The 15,968-nt window shown below is 37.8% G+C and overlaps 2 protein-coding genes across 5 annotated transcripts in view; one reads left to right on the top strand and one right to left on the bottom strand.

The window, feature by feature from the left end:
- Positions 1-44: 44 nt before the first annotated feature.
- On the top strand, positions 45-10,542 carry TMEM258 (transmembrane protein 258). Of its 2 annotated transcripts, none has more exons than XM_039353158.1 (4): positions 45-194; positions 1,319-1,428; positions 3,033-3,180; positions 7,149-10,542. In XM_039353158.1, the coding sequence occupies exons 1-3, from the start codon at positions 96-98 to the stop codon at positions 3,157-3,159; spliced, it is 336 nt and encodes a 111-aa protein (XP_039209092.1). In that variant the 5' UTR covers positions 45-95; the 3' UTR covers positions 3,160-3,180; positions 7,149-10,542. The 2 variants fall into 2 exon arrangements, with proteins under 2 accessions (XP_039209092.1, XP_039209091.1); XM_039353157.1 differs by lacking the exon at positions 7,149-10,542 and adding an exon at positions 5,416-5,830 and having other exon boundaries at positions 46-194.
- Positions 8,191-15,968, bottom strand: part of MYRF (myelin regulatory factor) — a 119,076-nt gene continuing 111,298 nt past the window's right edge. For all 3 annotated transcript variants that reach the window (XM_039353152.1, XM_039353154.1, XM_039353153.1), the window contains 3 exons: positions 15,769-15,874; positions 14,966-15,040; positions 8,191-13,936 (listed from right to left, as the gene is read on the bottom strand). In XM_039353152.1, the coding sequence (XP_039209086.1) occupies positions 13,850-13,936; positions 14,966-15,040; positions 15,769-15,874 (268 nt within the window). In that variant the 3' untranslated portion in view covers positions 8,191-13,849. The remainder of the gene's footprint in view (positions 13,937-14,965; positions 15,041-15,768; positions 15,875-15,968) is intronic.

The raw sequence follows: 15,968 nt of genomic DNA, 5'->3' as shown, positions 1-15,968 counted from the left end.
GAGATGTAGTTCTGACGACAGCTTTGTGCGCCCCCCGTACTACAAGAGAGCCAAGAAGACTACAACTCCCAGCACGCTTTAGGCTGGAGAGACTGATGACAGACAGCGCTCCGGAGACGGAAGGGCGGAGCGAGGATGGCAGGAAAGAACGGACGTGTCCTTCTGTAACAGGAACCGCCGCCGTCGCAGCCATGGTAAGTGGCAGGGAGAGGGAAAATCGGCGGCTGTTTTTTTGCATGGAGGCTTTTTCCGGCTGCGGCCGTTGGTGATTGTCGGACCCAGTTCCGGCGCGTCTGTAATCCAAGAGAAAGCTTTTCAGGGGCTTCCTGTTAATGACAGGTGGCTCTTTTTGCAAAAGACAGAAAGAGGCTCACACACAGAAGCTGGACCTCCCATGGACCTTACTTTACATTCCTGTGGAGGGAGGCCAAGAGGCTCAAGCTGAGGCTTGCAGGCCTCAGGATAAGGAAAAGGCGGGGAGGGTCCTTGTAGGGGCATCAACAGATAAAGGGCTGTTGTAGTTTTCCTTCCTTCCTTCCTTCCTTCCTTCCTTCCTTCCTTCCTTCCTTCCTTCCTTCCTTCCTTCCTTCCTTCCTTCCTTCACCTACCTAATGCTCCCACCTCCTATTTTCCCCACAACAACAATCCTATGAGGTAGATTGGGCTGAGAATGACTGTCCCAAAGCCTTCTAGCCGGCTTTCATGTCTAGAAGAGGGAAGCCGAACTCTCACAGTCTCCTGGTTTCTAGGCCAACGGCTTCACTGGCTCTCACTCTTGTGTCCATCCTTCTCAACATCCATGAGGGGCAGGGGTAAATAGTTCCTTTGCCTCGTGCTGCAGTTCTCTAAATAAAATATATATTTAAAAATAGTACTTAAATCTTCATAGTCTTATATCAGTGGTGGCGAACCTATGGCACAGGTGCCAGAGGCGGCACTCAGAGCCCTCTCTGTGGGCACACGTGCCGTCGCCCCAGTCCTCGGCCTTCAGCTGGGTTTTATAAAATCTTTTCGCTTTAGGCCTTTGCCGCCGTGTGCAAAAAAAAAAAAAAAGGGTTCAATCAATTAGTCAATTTCAACTTCTCACGAAAAAAAAAAAAGATCTTGCAAAGTTGGGATTGAACTTTTTAGTCCCACCCAGTCTGCTATTACCACTGCAGCCATGCCCACCCAATGGGCCACACCCACCCGGCACTCGACAATGCATAAGTGGGTTTTGGGTTGCAGTTTGGGCACTCGGTCTCTAAAAGGTTCGCCATCACTGTCTTATATTCTTGTCTCGTCACCCACCCATCCCTTTTTTTTTTCTTTATTTCAGGAGCTTGAAACAATGAGCAGATACACCAGTCCGGTGAATCCGGCAGTGTTTCCACATCTCACTGTGGTACTCCTGGCCATTGGCATGTTCTTCACAGCTTGGTTCTTTGTGTATCCTTACTATTGCAGTGATATATTTTGGTTACTTGCAAATATATAAGGTGGTCAACAGTCCTGTGGAGACCATATCTTTAGTCTAACTGCTTACTGTATAAATTTGAATACCATAGATTTTTGTTCTTGACAGGGGTCTTCAGACTTGGCAACTTTAAGACTTATGCACTTCAACTCCTAAAATTCCCCAGCCAACATGTCTAGCTGAGGAATTCTGGAAGCTGAAGTCCAGAAGTCTTAAAGTTGCCAACTTTGAAGACCTCTGTTCTTGAAAAATGCAATAAAGTCTTAACAGGGTTTTACTCTTCCTATTGTATGTTTTGCTACTGAGTATTAAGATTAGTGATATATAGAGTATGAACAAACAAAAGAAATTTAGCACTTTTTTATATATTTCATCAACAGTTATCAAACAAGCAGTATATCAGTTGAAATCCCTGTTACCTCCGTAGTTTGGTCAATTCAGTTAAAAGATAATTAAAGTATATTGTTTAAATACTTTATTAACCAGTAAGTGCTGATTCAGGAATCTGCTCTATTATTACATTCTTTAGCTTCCATTATTATAATGGTAGGTTCTAGAGATATGTCATGTTCCACTCAAAGTAAGTTCCTAATACTAGATTTCCATCAATTGATGATGATACAATCCTTAAATGAAGAACATTTGAGATAATTTTCAGAAGGCAGAGTAGCAGAGTATAATGTCAAGGTACAGCATAACATCATTGGGAAGCCACAACTCTTAACTATAGTATATACCAATATTCAGGGGACTCTCTCCTCTTGGCTAAAATTGGTGTTCAAGATTCCATCATTAGAAAAGCACTTAGATAAAAATGAAATTAATGGAAATTTTTGGTTTGCCAGAAAACACCTGGATGACCCAATATTAGGATGTCATGAATGGTGTTCACATATTTTCCTGTTCTTTTAAGCAGCAGACATATGATTATTACTACTTTTGTTGAACATAAATATTTTACAGCATCATAACATGCTTTTATGTCAGGAGTGGAGATACTGAATTGCCAAAATTCAAAAGACAAAAAAAATGACAAACATTACATTCAGGATTTGTGCCACATGCTCAGTTTAAAATTGTATTACAAGCATTATTATGATTCAGTGTCATTAGAAATTTGATTGTTTCTCAAGGGTGGGAAAGCATTCTAAGTAATCAAAAAAAGTTTTAACTAAAAAAGATTAACATTTAAACTTGGATGATGAGAGTTGTGAAATTTTGATAAAGAAACTTGACTTTATAAATACATGAGAGACAGCACGGGTGTGACAGTATTTCTCTGTTACTTAATGGCTACCATTATAACTGAAGCTGAGGATAGTTGCTAACTTGCTTCTGTTCCTTCAATTCATTCCATTCTGTTTAACTTAACTGAAGAAAGTGATCAATGAGTCTCCTTTATTTTTGGCAAGGAAAGGATTGCTTAATTTCTGTATTATGAGCTAGGTTAAAGATAGGTGATCAGTACAGTCAGTTGTCATTCTATTATATATAGGAAACAATTGTGTGTTTTTCCAATTTACATAGACAGGTTTTCTGTACACCTGTCTGGTTATATCTTTAATTACTATCTCAGTTATGAAGTGACATCCACAAAGTATACCCGGGACATTTACAAAGAATTACTCATCTCTCTAGTAGCATCACTCTTCATGGGCTTTGGAGTTCTCTTCTTATTGCTGTGGGTCGGAATCTATGTGTGACAGTGGTTAGGATTATTTCAGGTGAGACATGTTAATTACTATGCTGGGGCCTTCTAACAATAAGGATCTGATTAATAAGTGTATAGAACAAACTCAGATGAAACTTTAAAAAAGCATATTTAGAGATGCGATGTAAATACAAATAGTCCTTGACTTACAACCGTTCATTTAGCGACCATTTGAAATTACAACAACACTAACAGTGATTTACAACTGCTCTTCATATTTACGATCATCACATCATATCAAAGTTGGCAAGCAGCATGTATTTATGACAATTGCAGTATCCCAGGGTTATATGATCACAATTTGTGACCTTCCCAGCCAGCTTTCAATAAGCAAGTTGAAAGTGAAGCTGGATTCACTTAACAACTGTATAATTCACTTAACAACTGCACTGATTCGCTTAACAACTCTGATGTAAAACCATGCACGACAGTTTTAACCACCTTGCTTAGCAATGGAAATTGTGGTTCCCAGCTGTGGTCGTAAAGTGGTAAGGACTGCCTGTAATGCTAAGCGTGTTCCAGCAGACTAAGATGGACTGAAATACAGGGACAAACTGTTCAGCATCTAAAACTAAGTGTCAAGAACAGCCCTTTACTTTTTATCTAGCCATGGTCTCACGAGTTTTCAAAAAGATTTAATTTTGAATAGCTGTTTGTAGGCTTACAGTGTTAGTATAAGAATATTAAATTTCAAATTAACTTTATAAAAAAAGCTTGAAATACTCAAAACAACCTAATAATATACATTATTTTCATTTTAAAATGAAATAAAAGCAATTCATATTGTTAATAAAGTTTTAACATAAGAGCTGGTACGTATACATTTTAGAGGCAGCCTTAGAAACAACATAACAGCTCTTTAGAAATATCATTTATTCTACATATATATTATACAAAAACAAGTTTTAAAATGCTAAACATTTTGGAGAAGATATCAGCATATTATAAAAAATTCACTGAAAAGTATGTACAGTCAATTAATATTTCATAGAATCAGAGTTTGAAGACAGCTCAGTGCAGGATCTGCTAAACCAGTGTTTCTCAACCTTGACAATTTTAAGGCATGTGGACTTCAACTCCCAGAATTCCACAGCCAGCATTGCTGGCTGTGGAATTCTGGGAGTTGAAGTCCACATGCCTTAAAATTGTCAAGGTTGAGAAACACTGTGCTAAACCATTGGGAAAATTGCTGCTGGGACTCTCAGTGAGGCTATACCTCTTCCAGAGACACTCTATTCTACTGATAGTTTTTAGCATCAGGAACTCCTTCAAATATATAACCTAAGTTTACTTCCTTGCAGTATCAAACCATCGGTTATGTTTCTATGTAACTGCTATTTTGCTTGATAGATTTCTCTGCAGATGAGCAATTGCCAGTCAGATATGTTACTAAATACAAAGAAGCTTCTTCAAATGGAAATTGTGACCTCACCTGCCATTGGAGGCATCACATGTTATATTTAAACAAGAGTGCATACATGACCAGTAGTTTTTTAGTTAAACAGATCAGATATGGCCAGTTGTTGATTACTATGGAACTGAGCATTCGCATTTTCCACAAGCAAGTTTCAACCAATTGCTGGTTTCCCGTGCCTAATGGGAATAGGAAACTAATAAAATAAGACTGGCTTTGTTGAGAAAAAGAAGGAAGATGTTGCTATTTTTTTTTTTCTTTCACAACATCCACGTCAACAGCATACATTTTGTTGTGTGTCCTTTTCCAAGCTCTGGGTTGCTGAAGTTGAAGTTCCCTCGACCTGTAAATTTCCAAACTTTAGTTTCTTACAACCTACACATGCTTGTTCAAATTCTGACAAGACGCACCCATTTCATTTGCAGTCATAGTTACCATAATTTTACCAATTACGCTGAGAGGTAGTAGATCCATTGAACGTATTTCAAATGGAGGCAAGATAATGTTTTGGATGCCTTAGATTCCTGCACAGCAGAGGGTGGCTTAGGAGTTCAGTGGCCAAGTCAAACTTGAAGACAATAACTTTATTATTTAGGCAGATATTTATACTATTCTAAACAAAGAATTCATGTGATATGAAAAATGTAAGTTACAAGATTCAGTCATTCACAATAGAAACACCATATATTGGTATGTGGGTATTTATTAATGTACTACCTGAGTCTTGAGGTTTTGATCCCATGTTATTTGTCTTCTTTTGGATAGTGACATGGAAAGCAGTAAGGGAAAGCTTTAAAGAAATGGTATGACCCAATTTTTTTTTCTCCATTTCAGATTCCAGAAGCCTTTCTGCACCTCCTTTTTACTTTTTTATTGAACAGTGTGGCTTATCACAGTTCTGGACTATAATTCTAACATGTGAGAGTTCTAACGTCAGATCAATAAAGCTGAGTCTGTGATAAGCTGAATGTTGTGCTATACTCTGAGGTGTTGTTTTTGCTATCCATCTAGATCCATTCATTGCTCACTGGCTGGTCTCAAATGTAGTTAGCCTTGGGTTCCTATATATTCTCAGTAGGAGAAAAAGATGGATCTCCCTAGAAGCAGATGATAGTCAAGTATCATGCTGTTGAAATCCAATCTCAATGCAAAATGCCAAGAATGAGAAATTGAGATGACCATTTCAGTTTATTGATGCATCCAATTCATTGTATGTTTTTGGATATATGGAATAAATGTTTAACATTTAGAGTGAGGCTTATGTGCATCCTGCTTTAGGGAGATGAATGAGCTTTAAAACATTTAGGGGTGCAAATGTAGCCTGTGTCTTCAGCTCTTTTGAAATACCTGGATCGTTCCTATACATGATCTCAGCTACTACTGCTGCTTTAACTAGTTGCATAATAACTGTATGACCCTACATATTCCAGAGTGCTCCACTGCTCTGATGATGATCCTGTACCTGATTAAATGAACGATTTCAACAAATGTATTTGTTCTTCAGGTGCTGAAGATTATTTTTGCTACAATAGTGTTTTCCTTTTGGGAACAACATGAGACAGCAGTTCACCTAATGATCTTTTTGATAAGTCACATGCATTACAAATAACATTGATTTTATCTCTGTTATGGCTACCTTATGTTACTTCTAAATAATTTCTTCTGCATCTTATTTTGAAAAGGCAGAAAATAGGACGTTTCACATTTTTGGCTCATAAATGAATCAGTTCATTTGTGCAGTGATAAGGGGATTGGCCTAGAAACCAGAATTCTAGGCTTTGGCTTCCCTTAGATATAAAAGTTACTTTGGGACAGTCATTCTCTCTCAACCCTCTCAACTCTCTCACAGGGTTGTTGTTGGGAAAATAGGGAACATTAGATGCTTTGACCACGTGTGCGTGTGTGTGTAAAAGAAATAGAGAAATTATATGTCTATGGAGATTCTCAGTCATCTAGGTCATGGTTATCCCAAAGGTGCTTTTTCAAGAGGCAACTGCCCACCTCAAGGGTTGTTGTTGAGAAAATAGGAGGGAACATTAGATACTTTGACTACTTGAATTCAGTGTGTGTGTATGTGTGTGTGCGAGAGAGAGAGAGAGAGAGAGAGAGAGAGAGAGAGAGAGAGAGAGAGAGAGAGAGAGAGAGAAATAATATTTCTATGGAGATTCTCAATCATCCAGGTCATGGTTGTCTCAAAGATGCTTTTTCAAGAGGCAACTAGACTTTGTTTTTCTTTGAAGACATTTCGCTTCTCATTCAAGAAGTTTCTTTAGCTCTGACTGGATGAGGGGAATGGAAGGATTTATATTCCTTGCAGACAGCTGGTCACTTGCATTATGAGCTGTGGTGATGCAGTGGTTAGAATGCAGTACTGCAGGCTATTTCTATTGGCTGCCAGCTCAGTTCTCACTGGTTCAGGTTGACTCAGCCTTCCATCCTTCCGAGGTAGGTATAATGACCCAGATTGTTGGGGGCAAATGCTGACTCTGTAAACCGCTTAGAGAGGACCGTAAAGCACTGTGAAGTGGTATATAAGTCTAAGTGCTTATTACTATTGCTATTTTCAGGGTACAGCCTCCAAAGCCTATGAACTGATGGAAGCTGCATTAACAGATAAGAATACGAGAGAAACTCTGCAGCAGTTAACTGGAGACTCGATGCAAGATTCCTTTTAGTGTATAAGAATTAAAATGCATCTAATTGTTGAGTCATTTAATAAGTGCAGAAATGAAGAAATATGTTTTCCTTTTGCACTCAGTTGCAAATGTTTAAACATTGGGCTTATTTTAAAAAAAGCAATGAAAGTATCCTTGATTGTACCCTATATCCCTAATATGTAAGACTAAACATACTAAAATATTAAACTCCACAAACAATATCCCAAAGTAAATAATCAAAGACCTGATTAATGTAGTTTATTGATTCTATATTAATCCTCCCCAATAAACTACAAAATAGCTCCATTAATAAAAAAGGATGTGAAGTACTTCCACAACAGATAGATTTCAGTATCTTCATCAGATATATTAGATTCTATAGGTTAAAATTAGTTAATGTGTTAAGTGTGCTATTTATTTAAAACAGAATGTTAAACTTTGCAAGTATCTTAGGTAACTGAAAATAAAGCTGTTTCTTTAAGTGCTGGTATAATCAGTTCTTCATTGCTTTAATCTGTAAGTGGATATTAAAATCAAAGATGTTAAAATCAAAATTACCAACTTATTTATTACTGTTATGTGGTAATTCCATTGCTTCCAATAATAGCTACATTGCTCCTGGTGACATACCCTACCGAAATAAATAAGGCTCAGTCCCAATGACAATTATTACCAATAATTCAAAATTTAAATGAATTAAATATGAGATCTTCCTGATTAATCTGACAAAGTTTCTCATTTTTAATAAAAGTGCATATAAAAACTGCAGATAGGAACATTAATCTAAAACATGATTATCTTTTAATACCTCCAAATATTTCTTGTGGCATATTATGTGTAATATCTAAACCAAATTGTTTTTTTCTTGATCTGCATCCTTAATTGCACTGTGTGTAACAATTCAGTTTACTGAAGTGGACGAATAAGTGATGAGCCAATCTTGGATACAAAGTAGTATACTTGGGTATTTATTTATAAAGGTACATTTTTTAAGAATTAGGCTCTAGATAAGCAAACAAAAGTAGAGGAATCCTCCAAAACAAGAACAAAATATAAATACAAATTGGAAAAGCAGGTGGTAGACAAAAAAGCAACCTCACTTATTCTCCACCAAACTAAAATAACGAAACATTAACATAGTAACTCACTAAGTATATGACTTTGAAATTGTAGACAATATACAATGATTAAAGCTGTGGTAGCAACTTTTAAACAAAACAAATTAGTGCTTTATATTCCTTAAGGCTCACAGTGATGGCATAAAATATTTATATACAGGCTTTAAGCTTTAACAATAATGAAAGTACAAAAAGTGTATGGATTTTCCTTTTGAGAAATCATTCCTAACCTTCAGAGTAGCCAAGCTTTAAAAGCTGGCTCCATGTTCACCCTCCTTTTTCTTCCGGTTCCTCCAAATGTCTAAAGAGGCATAGTTAGAATTTCAGCTCTTAGAAAGGTGAGCTACCAACTAAGCAGGAAGCACCATCTCTTAACCTATCTCTATCAGACAGAGGAACAGATAACAGTTGTTAATCACGATTTTGTTTTTGAGAGGTCTGTAATTAATGCAAATGGGAAGGAATGTTCTGAAACAAGATGAGTATAGATTGTATGGTCAAAAGGTCCAGTGTATGTGATTATGCTAATAACTGAGGCATTGGTGGTTATTAATTTGCTTTGATTTTTTGGCTAACTTTCTCCCACACTTGATACCTTGAAGCATTTTGAGACAAAAGAGATATTACAGATGCAATGTTATAGCATTTTAAAACAATAAAACGTGTAATATAAAGAGCAATACTTGTTATAAAAGATTATGCATACCGGAGACAACTTTAATGTGAATTTGCCAATAAAAATATTATATATGTATGTATGTATGTATGCATGCATGCTTCTATGTATGTACACACACACATACATATATACATGCATACTTTAAACAAAGATACCTTCTCTCCAATTCCATTGGATCTCCTGGGAGAAGAAAAAGTGATTGGTTATTTTATTTCAGATGCTATTTTGTCTTTGCTGCCTCACCCTGATCAGGATAGATAACAAACAGTGGTGGATTAGCTATTTATATCAATACTGAGGAGTAGGCAAAGGGATAGTCAGGAAAATGTGAATGTCCTCATCAGATTGTTTTTAAATGAATAGCTCTTAACTATAGGTTTAAAGATTTCTTACTGCTTGCAATAAGGGAGTATTTTGGCACCTGGCTGCTGAGAAGAGCCATACTAGAGCTAAGATGCAATCAAAAGAAACAACAGACTCTTCCATTTCTATGAGTTACTACTTGCATTACTTTAACTAGGTGGGCTCCATTGCAGGACTTCTACCCATCTGACTGGGATAACATTGGAAGATCCCACTACGTGGGAAGCTGAAAGAAAGAGGTTAACCCTGACATGGAAAAAGTGTCAGGACTGAGGCAAGCCTCTAGAATGGCAGCATTTCTTACACTGCCTTCAAAAGCCTAGTCATAACAGTCCAGTAGGATTCTGAGGGGAGTAAATGTGCATCTTGACTTGCATTTCATTACTAGAAAATAGGAAGCTGGAGGGGTGCTGGCTACTTGCATGATTAGGTCTTTATGTGAAATAGGTTCTAGAAAGGCAAAATATGCTTTGAAGCAGATCTGAATAACTACCAATCGTATTTATCAATGATAAGCAAGAATTAAATTCTAGCAAAGGCTGAATATAAATAAATAAGAATGGACAAAGTCATGAATAGTTCCAAAAAAATGGATGGAATTACATGGAAAGCATTATTGTCTATGAGTGATGCCCCCCCATGCTATATTCATTTATCATGGCATTAAAAAAAGCCAGTGGATATCTCAAACAGTATTTTGCTTTGATATGGCAAGCCTAGATTCCACGAGGAAATGTCCTCTTCCAATTTTTTTATAGGTTGCACTTGAGGGAGATTAAAGCTAAGGAAATTAACTGCAATAAAATATTCACCAGTTGCGGATGGACAAAACCTCCTCACACCTTTTTAAGCATTTTGTTTCATCTCATACTGGTCTCTGATAAATGCTTACATGATTAAATGGACTGCGTCCCAAGAATAACCATAAAAGAAAGATTTTATATGGCCTATGGTTTCATCATTTACTCTTTTTGTTATTCTGAGCACAAGTGTGTGTACAGAGGAAAAAAAGAGAGTCCAAAAAAATCACATTAAAATGTACAACATTTTCCTCTCCTTTACGTTGGCTCTGTTACAATTATGTCCAAAATAAGGCACTGAGAAGGAAGAGGAGGAGAAAAAAAGAAGGTAGAAGGAAAGAGGAAAACAGAACAGTGGGTGAAGAGAGAAGCTAATGTTATCAAGGATGATCTAGAGCAGGGGTCCCCAACCTGTGGGCCGTGGCCCACTATCAGGCTGTGGCCTGCTGGCCATGGAAAAGGCTGGCCAGCGCACACGTGTGTGCGCATGCTCATCCTCATGTTAGCACCGCTGCTGCTATGCAAACGGGACACTGCGTGGCAAAAATGGGGGGCCATGTGGGGAAAACGGGCGCCATGTGGCGAAAAGAGGGCAGTGCTAGTGAGTGTCATACAGGCGCTAGCACCACCCCGTTTGCATCATGAGTGCTCATGGCCCTATTTGTGTGTGTGCACGTGGGCGTGCATAAAATGCTTTCCCCTCCCTTTCCCGCCGGTCCGCCAACTGAGAAAGGTTGGAGACCTTTGATCTAGAGAAATACAGGCAATGGCTGTCTTCATAATAACTGAAGCTCTTATTATAGCTGTTTCAATTCTGCACTGAAACACCAATCAGTGCAATCCTCCAATAAGCAGTGCTTAGCAGTGTATCCTTATGGAAGTTTGCTGAACTCAAATTCATTTCTTTCTGTTACTCATCAGTGAATGGTGAGTACAGGACTACAGTTTAAACTGATTTTTTTTTTTTTTTTTTGGGCCGGAGAGCCTTACCTAAAGTTTATATTATCTTCAATGTTTAAAACCTATAGACATCAATAAATTACAATTCCAGTTTGAGTTTTGTTAGTTATCTGAAATTAAGTGCCAAATTAAATACTGTACGTATTAAAGATTTCCTACATCATGCCCGTTTGCCCCTTAAATCTCTTACTGTATCTCTCTATATACCAAAAACTGGATCATGTTAATTCTTCCTTGTGCAACAATGCCAGCTGGTGGCAAGTATTAGCAATGACAGTCATGACATTCTTTACCTATCTGTTTTCTTTGAGGGGGACCTAACTAAACCTTTTCTGTCTTCTCCTCCCTACGTCATCAAATGGGTCATCACTGCTCCCAGTGGATAGAAATTGCCCAGCTGCTGTTTTTCTTTAGGAACTATTCTTGGGCACACAACATACAGCATCCCAAAGATGTCAATCATTAACAACAAATTAATTTTATATTGCATTCGTAAGTACCACTCGTTTTAAAGCATCCTGAAGAACAATTAGACTGGTACATTATTTTGTGAAAACAGGTTAAAGGTAAAGGTAAACGTTTCCCCTGTCTAGTTGTGTCTGACTCTAGGGGGTAGTGCTTATCTCCATTTCCTGGCTGAGGGAGCCAGTATTGTCTGAAGACATTTCCGTGGTCATGTGGCCAGCATGACTGAGGAGCACAGATTGCTGTTACCTTCCCACCAAAATGGTACCTATTTATCTATTCGAATTTGCATGCTTTCAAACTGCTAGGTTAGCATACATATTAATACATTTATTAGTAGTGTTCTCATAAAACTATTTTTAGCTATAATTTTTCTCCGGGAAGTGTACATTTTAGCATAGATATACAATGCAGTGTCAAATATGCAACACTGGTAATAGCCTAAAAGCATGCCTACCTGGTAATAGATAAATTAATAATGTGGCAGTTCCAGCAAGGAATGCAGGCAACACTACTGTGTGTTTTCACAAATACACCAATGCTTTAAAAAAATACCAATAGCCAAGGGCTATTTTAGTAATTTTTAACTACAGTAAACCAATTTAAAAGCCTGCAGTGTTGGGTGGCTGGAATATGCCAAAGGGAGGGACGCTTCTTTTCATATATTCACTATACCATATTTTCGTTCTAGTTGAGATAGCTGAGCCAGCAGCTTCTTACTTTCCCCATCAGACCATCTCTTTGTTCTCTATGCAACTGTTGTTGCTCCTACATAAAACTTATTTAACTATATTAGAAATAAAAAGCCAGGGCCTGAACCAACCTAACTCATTTGTCTTTGAACTGAGGGCAGAAGGCTGATACCTTGATATTGTGCTTGTACATCTGACTTATTCCAGCAACTAATCCAAAATGTTGGCTCAGGTTGGCACTCAGTGTGGACTCAACTTTGGTTTCCTATGAGACACAAGCCAATCAATAACTGACTTGAACGTTGGCTGCTGCTTCTTTTCTCTTTTTGGTGAAAAAAAACCCCAAGTGGTTTAGCAAATTAAAATCTTGTAACAGTAAATTACCTGAAATATGAAGGATATTCAAAGCCTAGAATGAAGAAAAGTGTTTTGTTTGTTATCTCACAGAAACTCTTGTTGACCCCTTAGAGATTAAAAAATATTCAGTGTAGATATTTTTAGCACTGGGTATGTTCCTTCTGGTGGCCTCCTTTTCCTGGTTTCTGGCACAAGGGTTAATACTACAAGTTTTTCCATATTCTCTTTGGGACGAATGTATTTTTGGCAGCGGCAGAAAATGGAATTTAAAAGGGTTCAGTCAATGCTATTATGATACCAGCATTGTGGAGTCCAGTTATAGAGCCCAGAGGCTATTTTCTCAAGTATATTTGAAGAAGAGAGCTATCTTCTTGAGAAGCATCTTCATCCAGTCCTGAAAAGAAGGCACTTTGGGTGCAAATGTGGCCTGCCTGAGAGTGCCTTTTGCAGGGTCCATGAGGTTTGTTGTCTGCCGAATACACATTTATAGTAAGATAGATGCAGGAAGAAGTGAGAGGTAAACCCCATAGCTTTTCCATTGGTTATTGCTATTGAAAACAACCTATCAGCCCTGAATTCCAGTGTCACCAGGATTTCTGTCAAGCATAGCTTTAAAGAGAAGCATCTGACTGCCAGCTAGAAAGTTGAAAATTCCAGTGTATGACTTGCAACACATCTAGATAAAATTCCTTCTCAGACAGATCCAGTGTTTCCATTTTAGAATAGGACTTCACACATCATTGGTAAGAAATTTGCCTTAGAAAGCTGTTTCACTGACTTTCTGGGCACCAAGTTTTATTTCCAGTCAAGCCATATCTTTCAGTTCAGAGATGTCCAAGTAGACTGAACACAAGCATGGTCAAGCCTAAAATTTTAAAATCCAGTGTACTCACAAGCCAGAGGAATTCTACCATCCTACAGCAAATCAAGAAAACAAAATGCCCCTGTATTTCCTTGTTTTGCTTGTGGCAGTATTCCTTCCCAAAGTATGACATTCTAAGATTAACATCCCTCTGCTAGGAAGGAAACCAAAGTAACTCAGACCCAAAGGAAGAGCTTATTGATTAGAAGCAACTAGTCAGGGCATGGTGTTCTTTGAAGAGAGTATTCGGTCAAAAGAGTCTTGGAGCCCATCGTTTTTCTGCTTCTGTCAAAAGGCTGCAGGTATTCCTGAGACTCACTCACAGAGCCAATAAAACTGGAAATAGTAGTCATTAAACAGAGAGCCCATCTGCTCCACAGGGGTACTGCAGTTAGCTTGGCCCTGTGAGGAGGAAATGGGGAAAAAAAAATAAGGTTCAAAGGAAATGAAGGGTTTGGTTTTTTTTATTGAGAGGAATTCTTATTTTCTTGAGGGAACCATGAGGGTTTGCAAATAGCCATCATCATCAGAAACAATTTACCTTTGGGGAAGCAAACCACAGAGAGTTGGTCAGATCATTAGCTCAAAACTATTACTTCTTTTGGAATAAACGTAAATGAGTTCATATTTAGAGTCAAAATAAAAAGTGAGCTCATACTCTGAATGGGTCCCCTTGGATCACTAGAACTCTTCTCCGATTTTATGAAGAAAGGCTAATTTTCTGTGTGTTTTTAAAGCCCAGAAACCTTTATACTGATATCCTGTGTCAGTAAATCTGACTTCCTCTACAAGCCCCAGACTTTTAAATCTGCTCCCTAAAAGTTCAAGTCTCTCCTGTGCTCTCACACAGGTAGTTGCACTAAAATAGTGTTTCTCAACCTTGGCAACTTTAAATTATTTGGCCTTCAATTCCATTCTGGCAAGGGAATTCTGGGAATTGTAGTCCACATATCTAAGGTTGAGAAGCACTGCACTACAGCAAAAACAGCAATCCCAATACTGTGGTAAGAAATTTCATAGTGTTCCTAAAGCCTCTCAATTAACTCTGCAGAGGAACTTATTTTTCTCTACTGAAGATTAATCCTAAAATGAAATAAGCATAAGCATGTGAAATCTAGACATTATCCTTCCCATGGACACAGAATCATTTCTTATCTATACCGGACTTATCAGTTAGGGAATTTAAATATGAGATTCTCACACCATCCTTGTACATATTGCTACATGTGGATATAATCCTTACATTTGTCTCATTTAACAGGAGTTTGCAACTCTCGTTCACTCAGTGTTCAATTTAATGTGATGCCAGAAGGAGATCCCTTACCAAAGGGCAACTTCATTGCCTTGGCTATATGCATTTTTTTCCTCTCTAAGAACTAATATGCTTTACAAATGCATGCTAGAGAGGGCATGGTAGGCATTGATACTCACAGGCCTAGCTAATCGGAAATGGTAAGTAAATTCCTGGAATGGCATCATAACCACAGTCCAACGGTATGTTGCTCCCTAGAAAAAAAGAACATCCAATACCTGGGATGAAAGAAAACTGTTGTTGCTGTTTAATGTTGCCCCACTTCCCAGGCTGTTAAAGTGAACTGCATCTCCTTTGCTCTCTGCTCCCACATTTTAGCAAGAAACTGGCGTTAGAGAAGAACGGACAGCAAGATACCATATATACTTGCGAATAAGCCAAGAATTTTATGTGCCAAAACACCCCCCCCCCAAAAGTAAGTTTGGCTCTCCGTGTATATACGGTAATACTTTTTAAAAGTATGTGTATAACTCATATATACTTGCATTTAAGATGGTTAAGGTAACCCTCAAATTTTTAGTCAAAATATTATGAAACATGGACAAGCCATGAAAATTAAAACATATGAACATTTCAAGGTTCAGCTTATTTAAAGATGAGTTTATATGCTCAAGCTCTTATGTTTCTGTTTTGAAAGGGACAAGGGGAGAGAAGGGGAAGCAAAGGAGATAAGATGAATCAGTGTTACAGTTAGTTTTTTAAAAAGCAGATTACTAAAGAACGATTTTCAAGAAATAAGGGCAACAATATCTGTTCCAAACAAAACTGAGATCAGTCTAATTAGTACACAATAAATTGAAAGTACAAACCTGATTTTCTATTATAAACAAAAACATAGATGCAAATATGTTATCCAGCAGGTAAACCCCTATTTTCTGAGATATCTTTTTTTAAAATATATATATATATATATATATCATACCTGAATATCTGTTGCATTAGACAAGCTGTCTAGGTCACTGTCAGTGTGCAGACATGGGCTATTAGATGTGAGATTACAAAGATAGCCAGATACAGCTGAGGAAGCACTGAGAGGAAGGAAAGAAACAGAAAGCAACAAATATGAGCAAGTCATTTTCAACACAGCCTCCTCTTGGCCTCTGTAATAATATAAATGCCATT

Source organism: Crotalus tigris, unplaced genomic scaffold, assembly GCF_016545835.1.
Source record: "Crotalus tigris isolate CLP2741 ecotype Arizona unplaced genomic scaffold, ASM1654583v1 scf7180000018504.2861643, whole genome shotgun sequence".
NCBI lineage: Eukaryota > Metazoa > Chordata > Lepidosauria > Squamata > Viperidae > Crotalus > Crotalus tigris.
Note: the sequence above shows the minus strand (reverse complement) of the source record. Positions and strands in the feature narration are given on the sequence as shown.

What these genes read in the sequence shown, in the direction of transcription:
- TMEM258 (XM_039353158.1), top strand. Translation starts at nt 96, where the DNA reads ATGACAGACAGCGCTCCGGAGACGGAAGGGCGGAGCGAGGATGGCAGG. An exon ending in CCGCCGCCGTCGCAGCCATG is followed by an intron (nt 195 to 1,318) that starts GTAAGTGGCAGG and finishes TCTTTATTTCAG; the next exon opens with GAGCTTGAAACAATGAGCAG. An exon ending in TTCACAGCTTGGTTCTTTGT is followed by an intron (nt 1,429 to 3,032) that starts GTATCCTTACTA and finishes TTACTATCTCAG; the next exon opens with TTATGAAGTGACATCCACAA.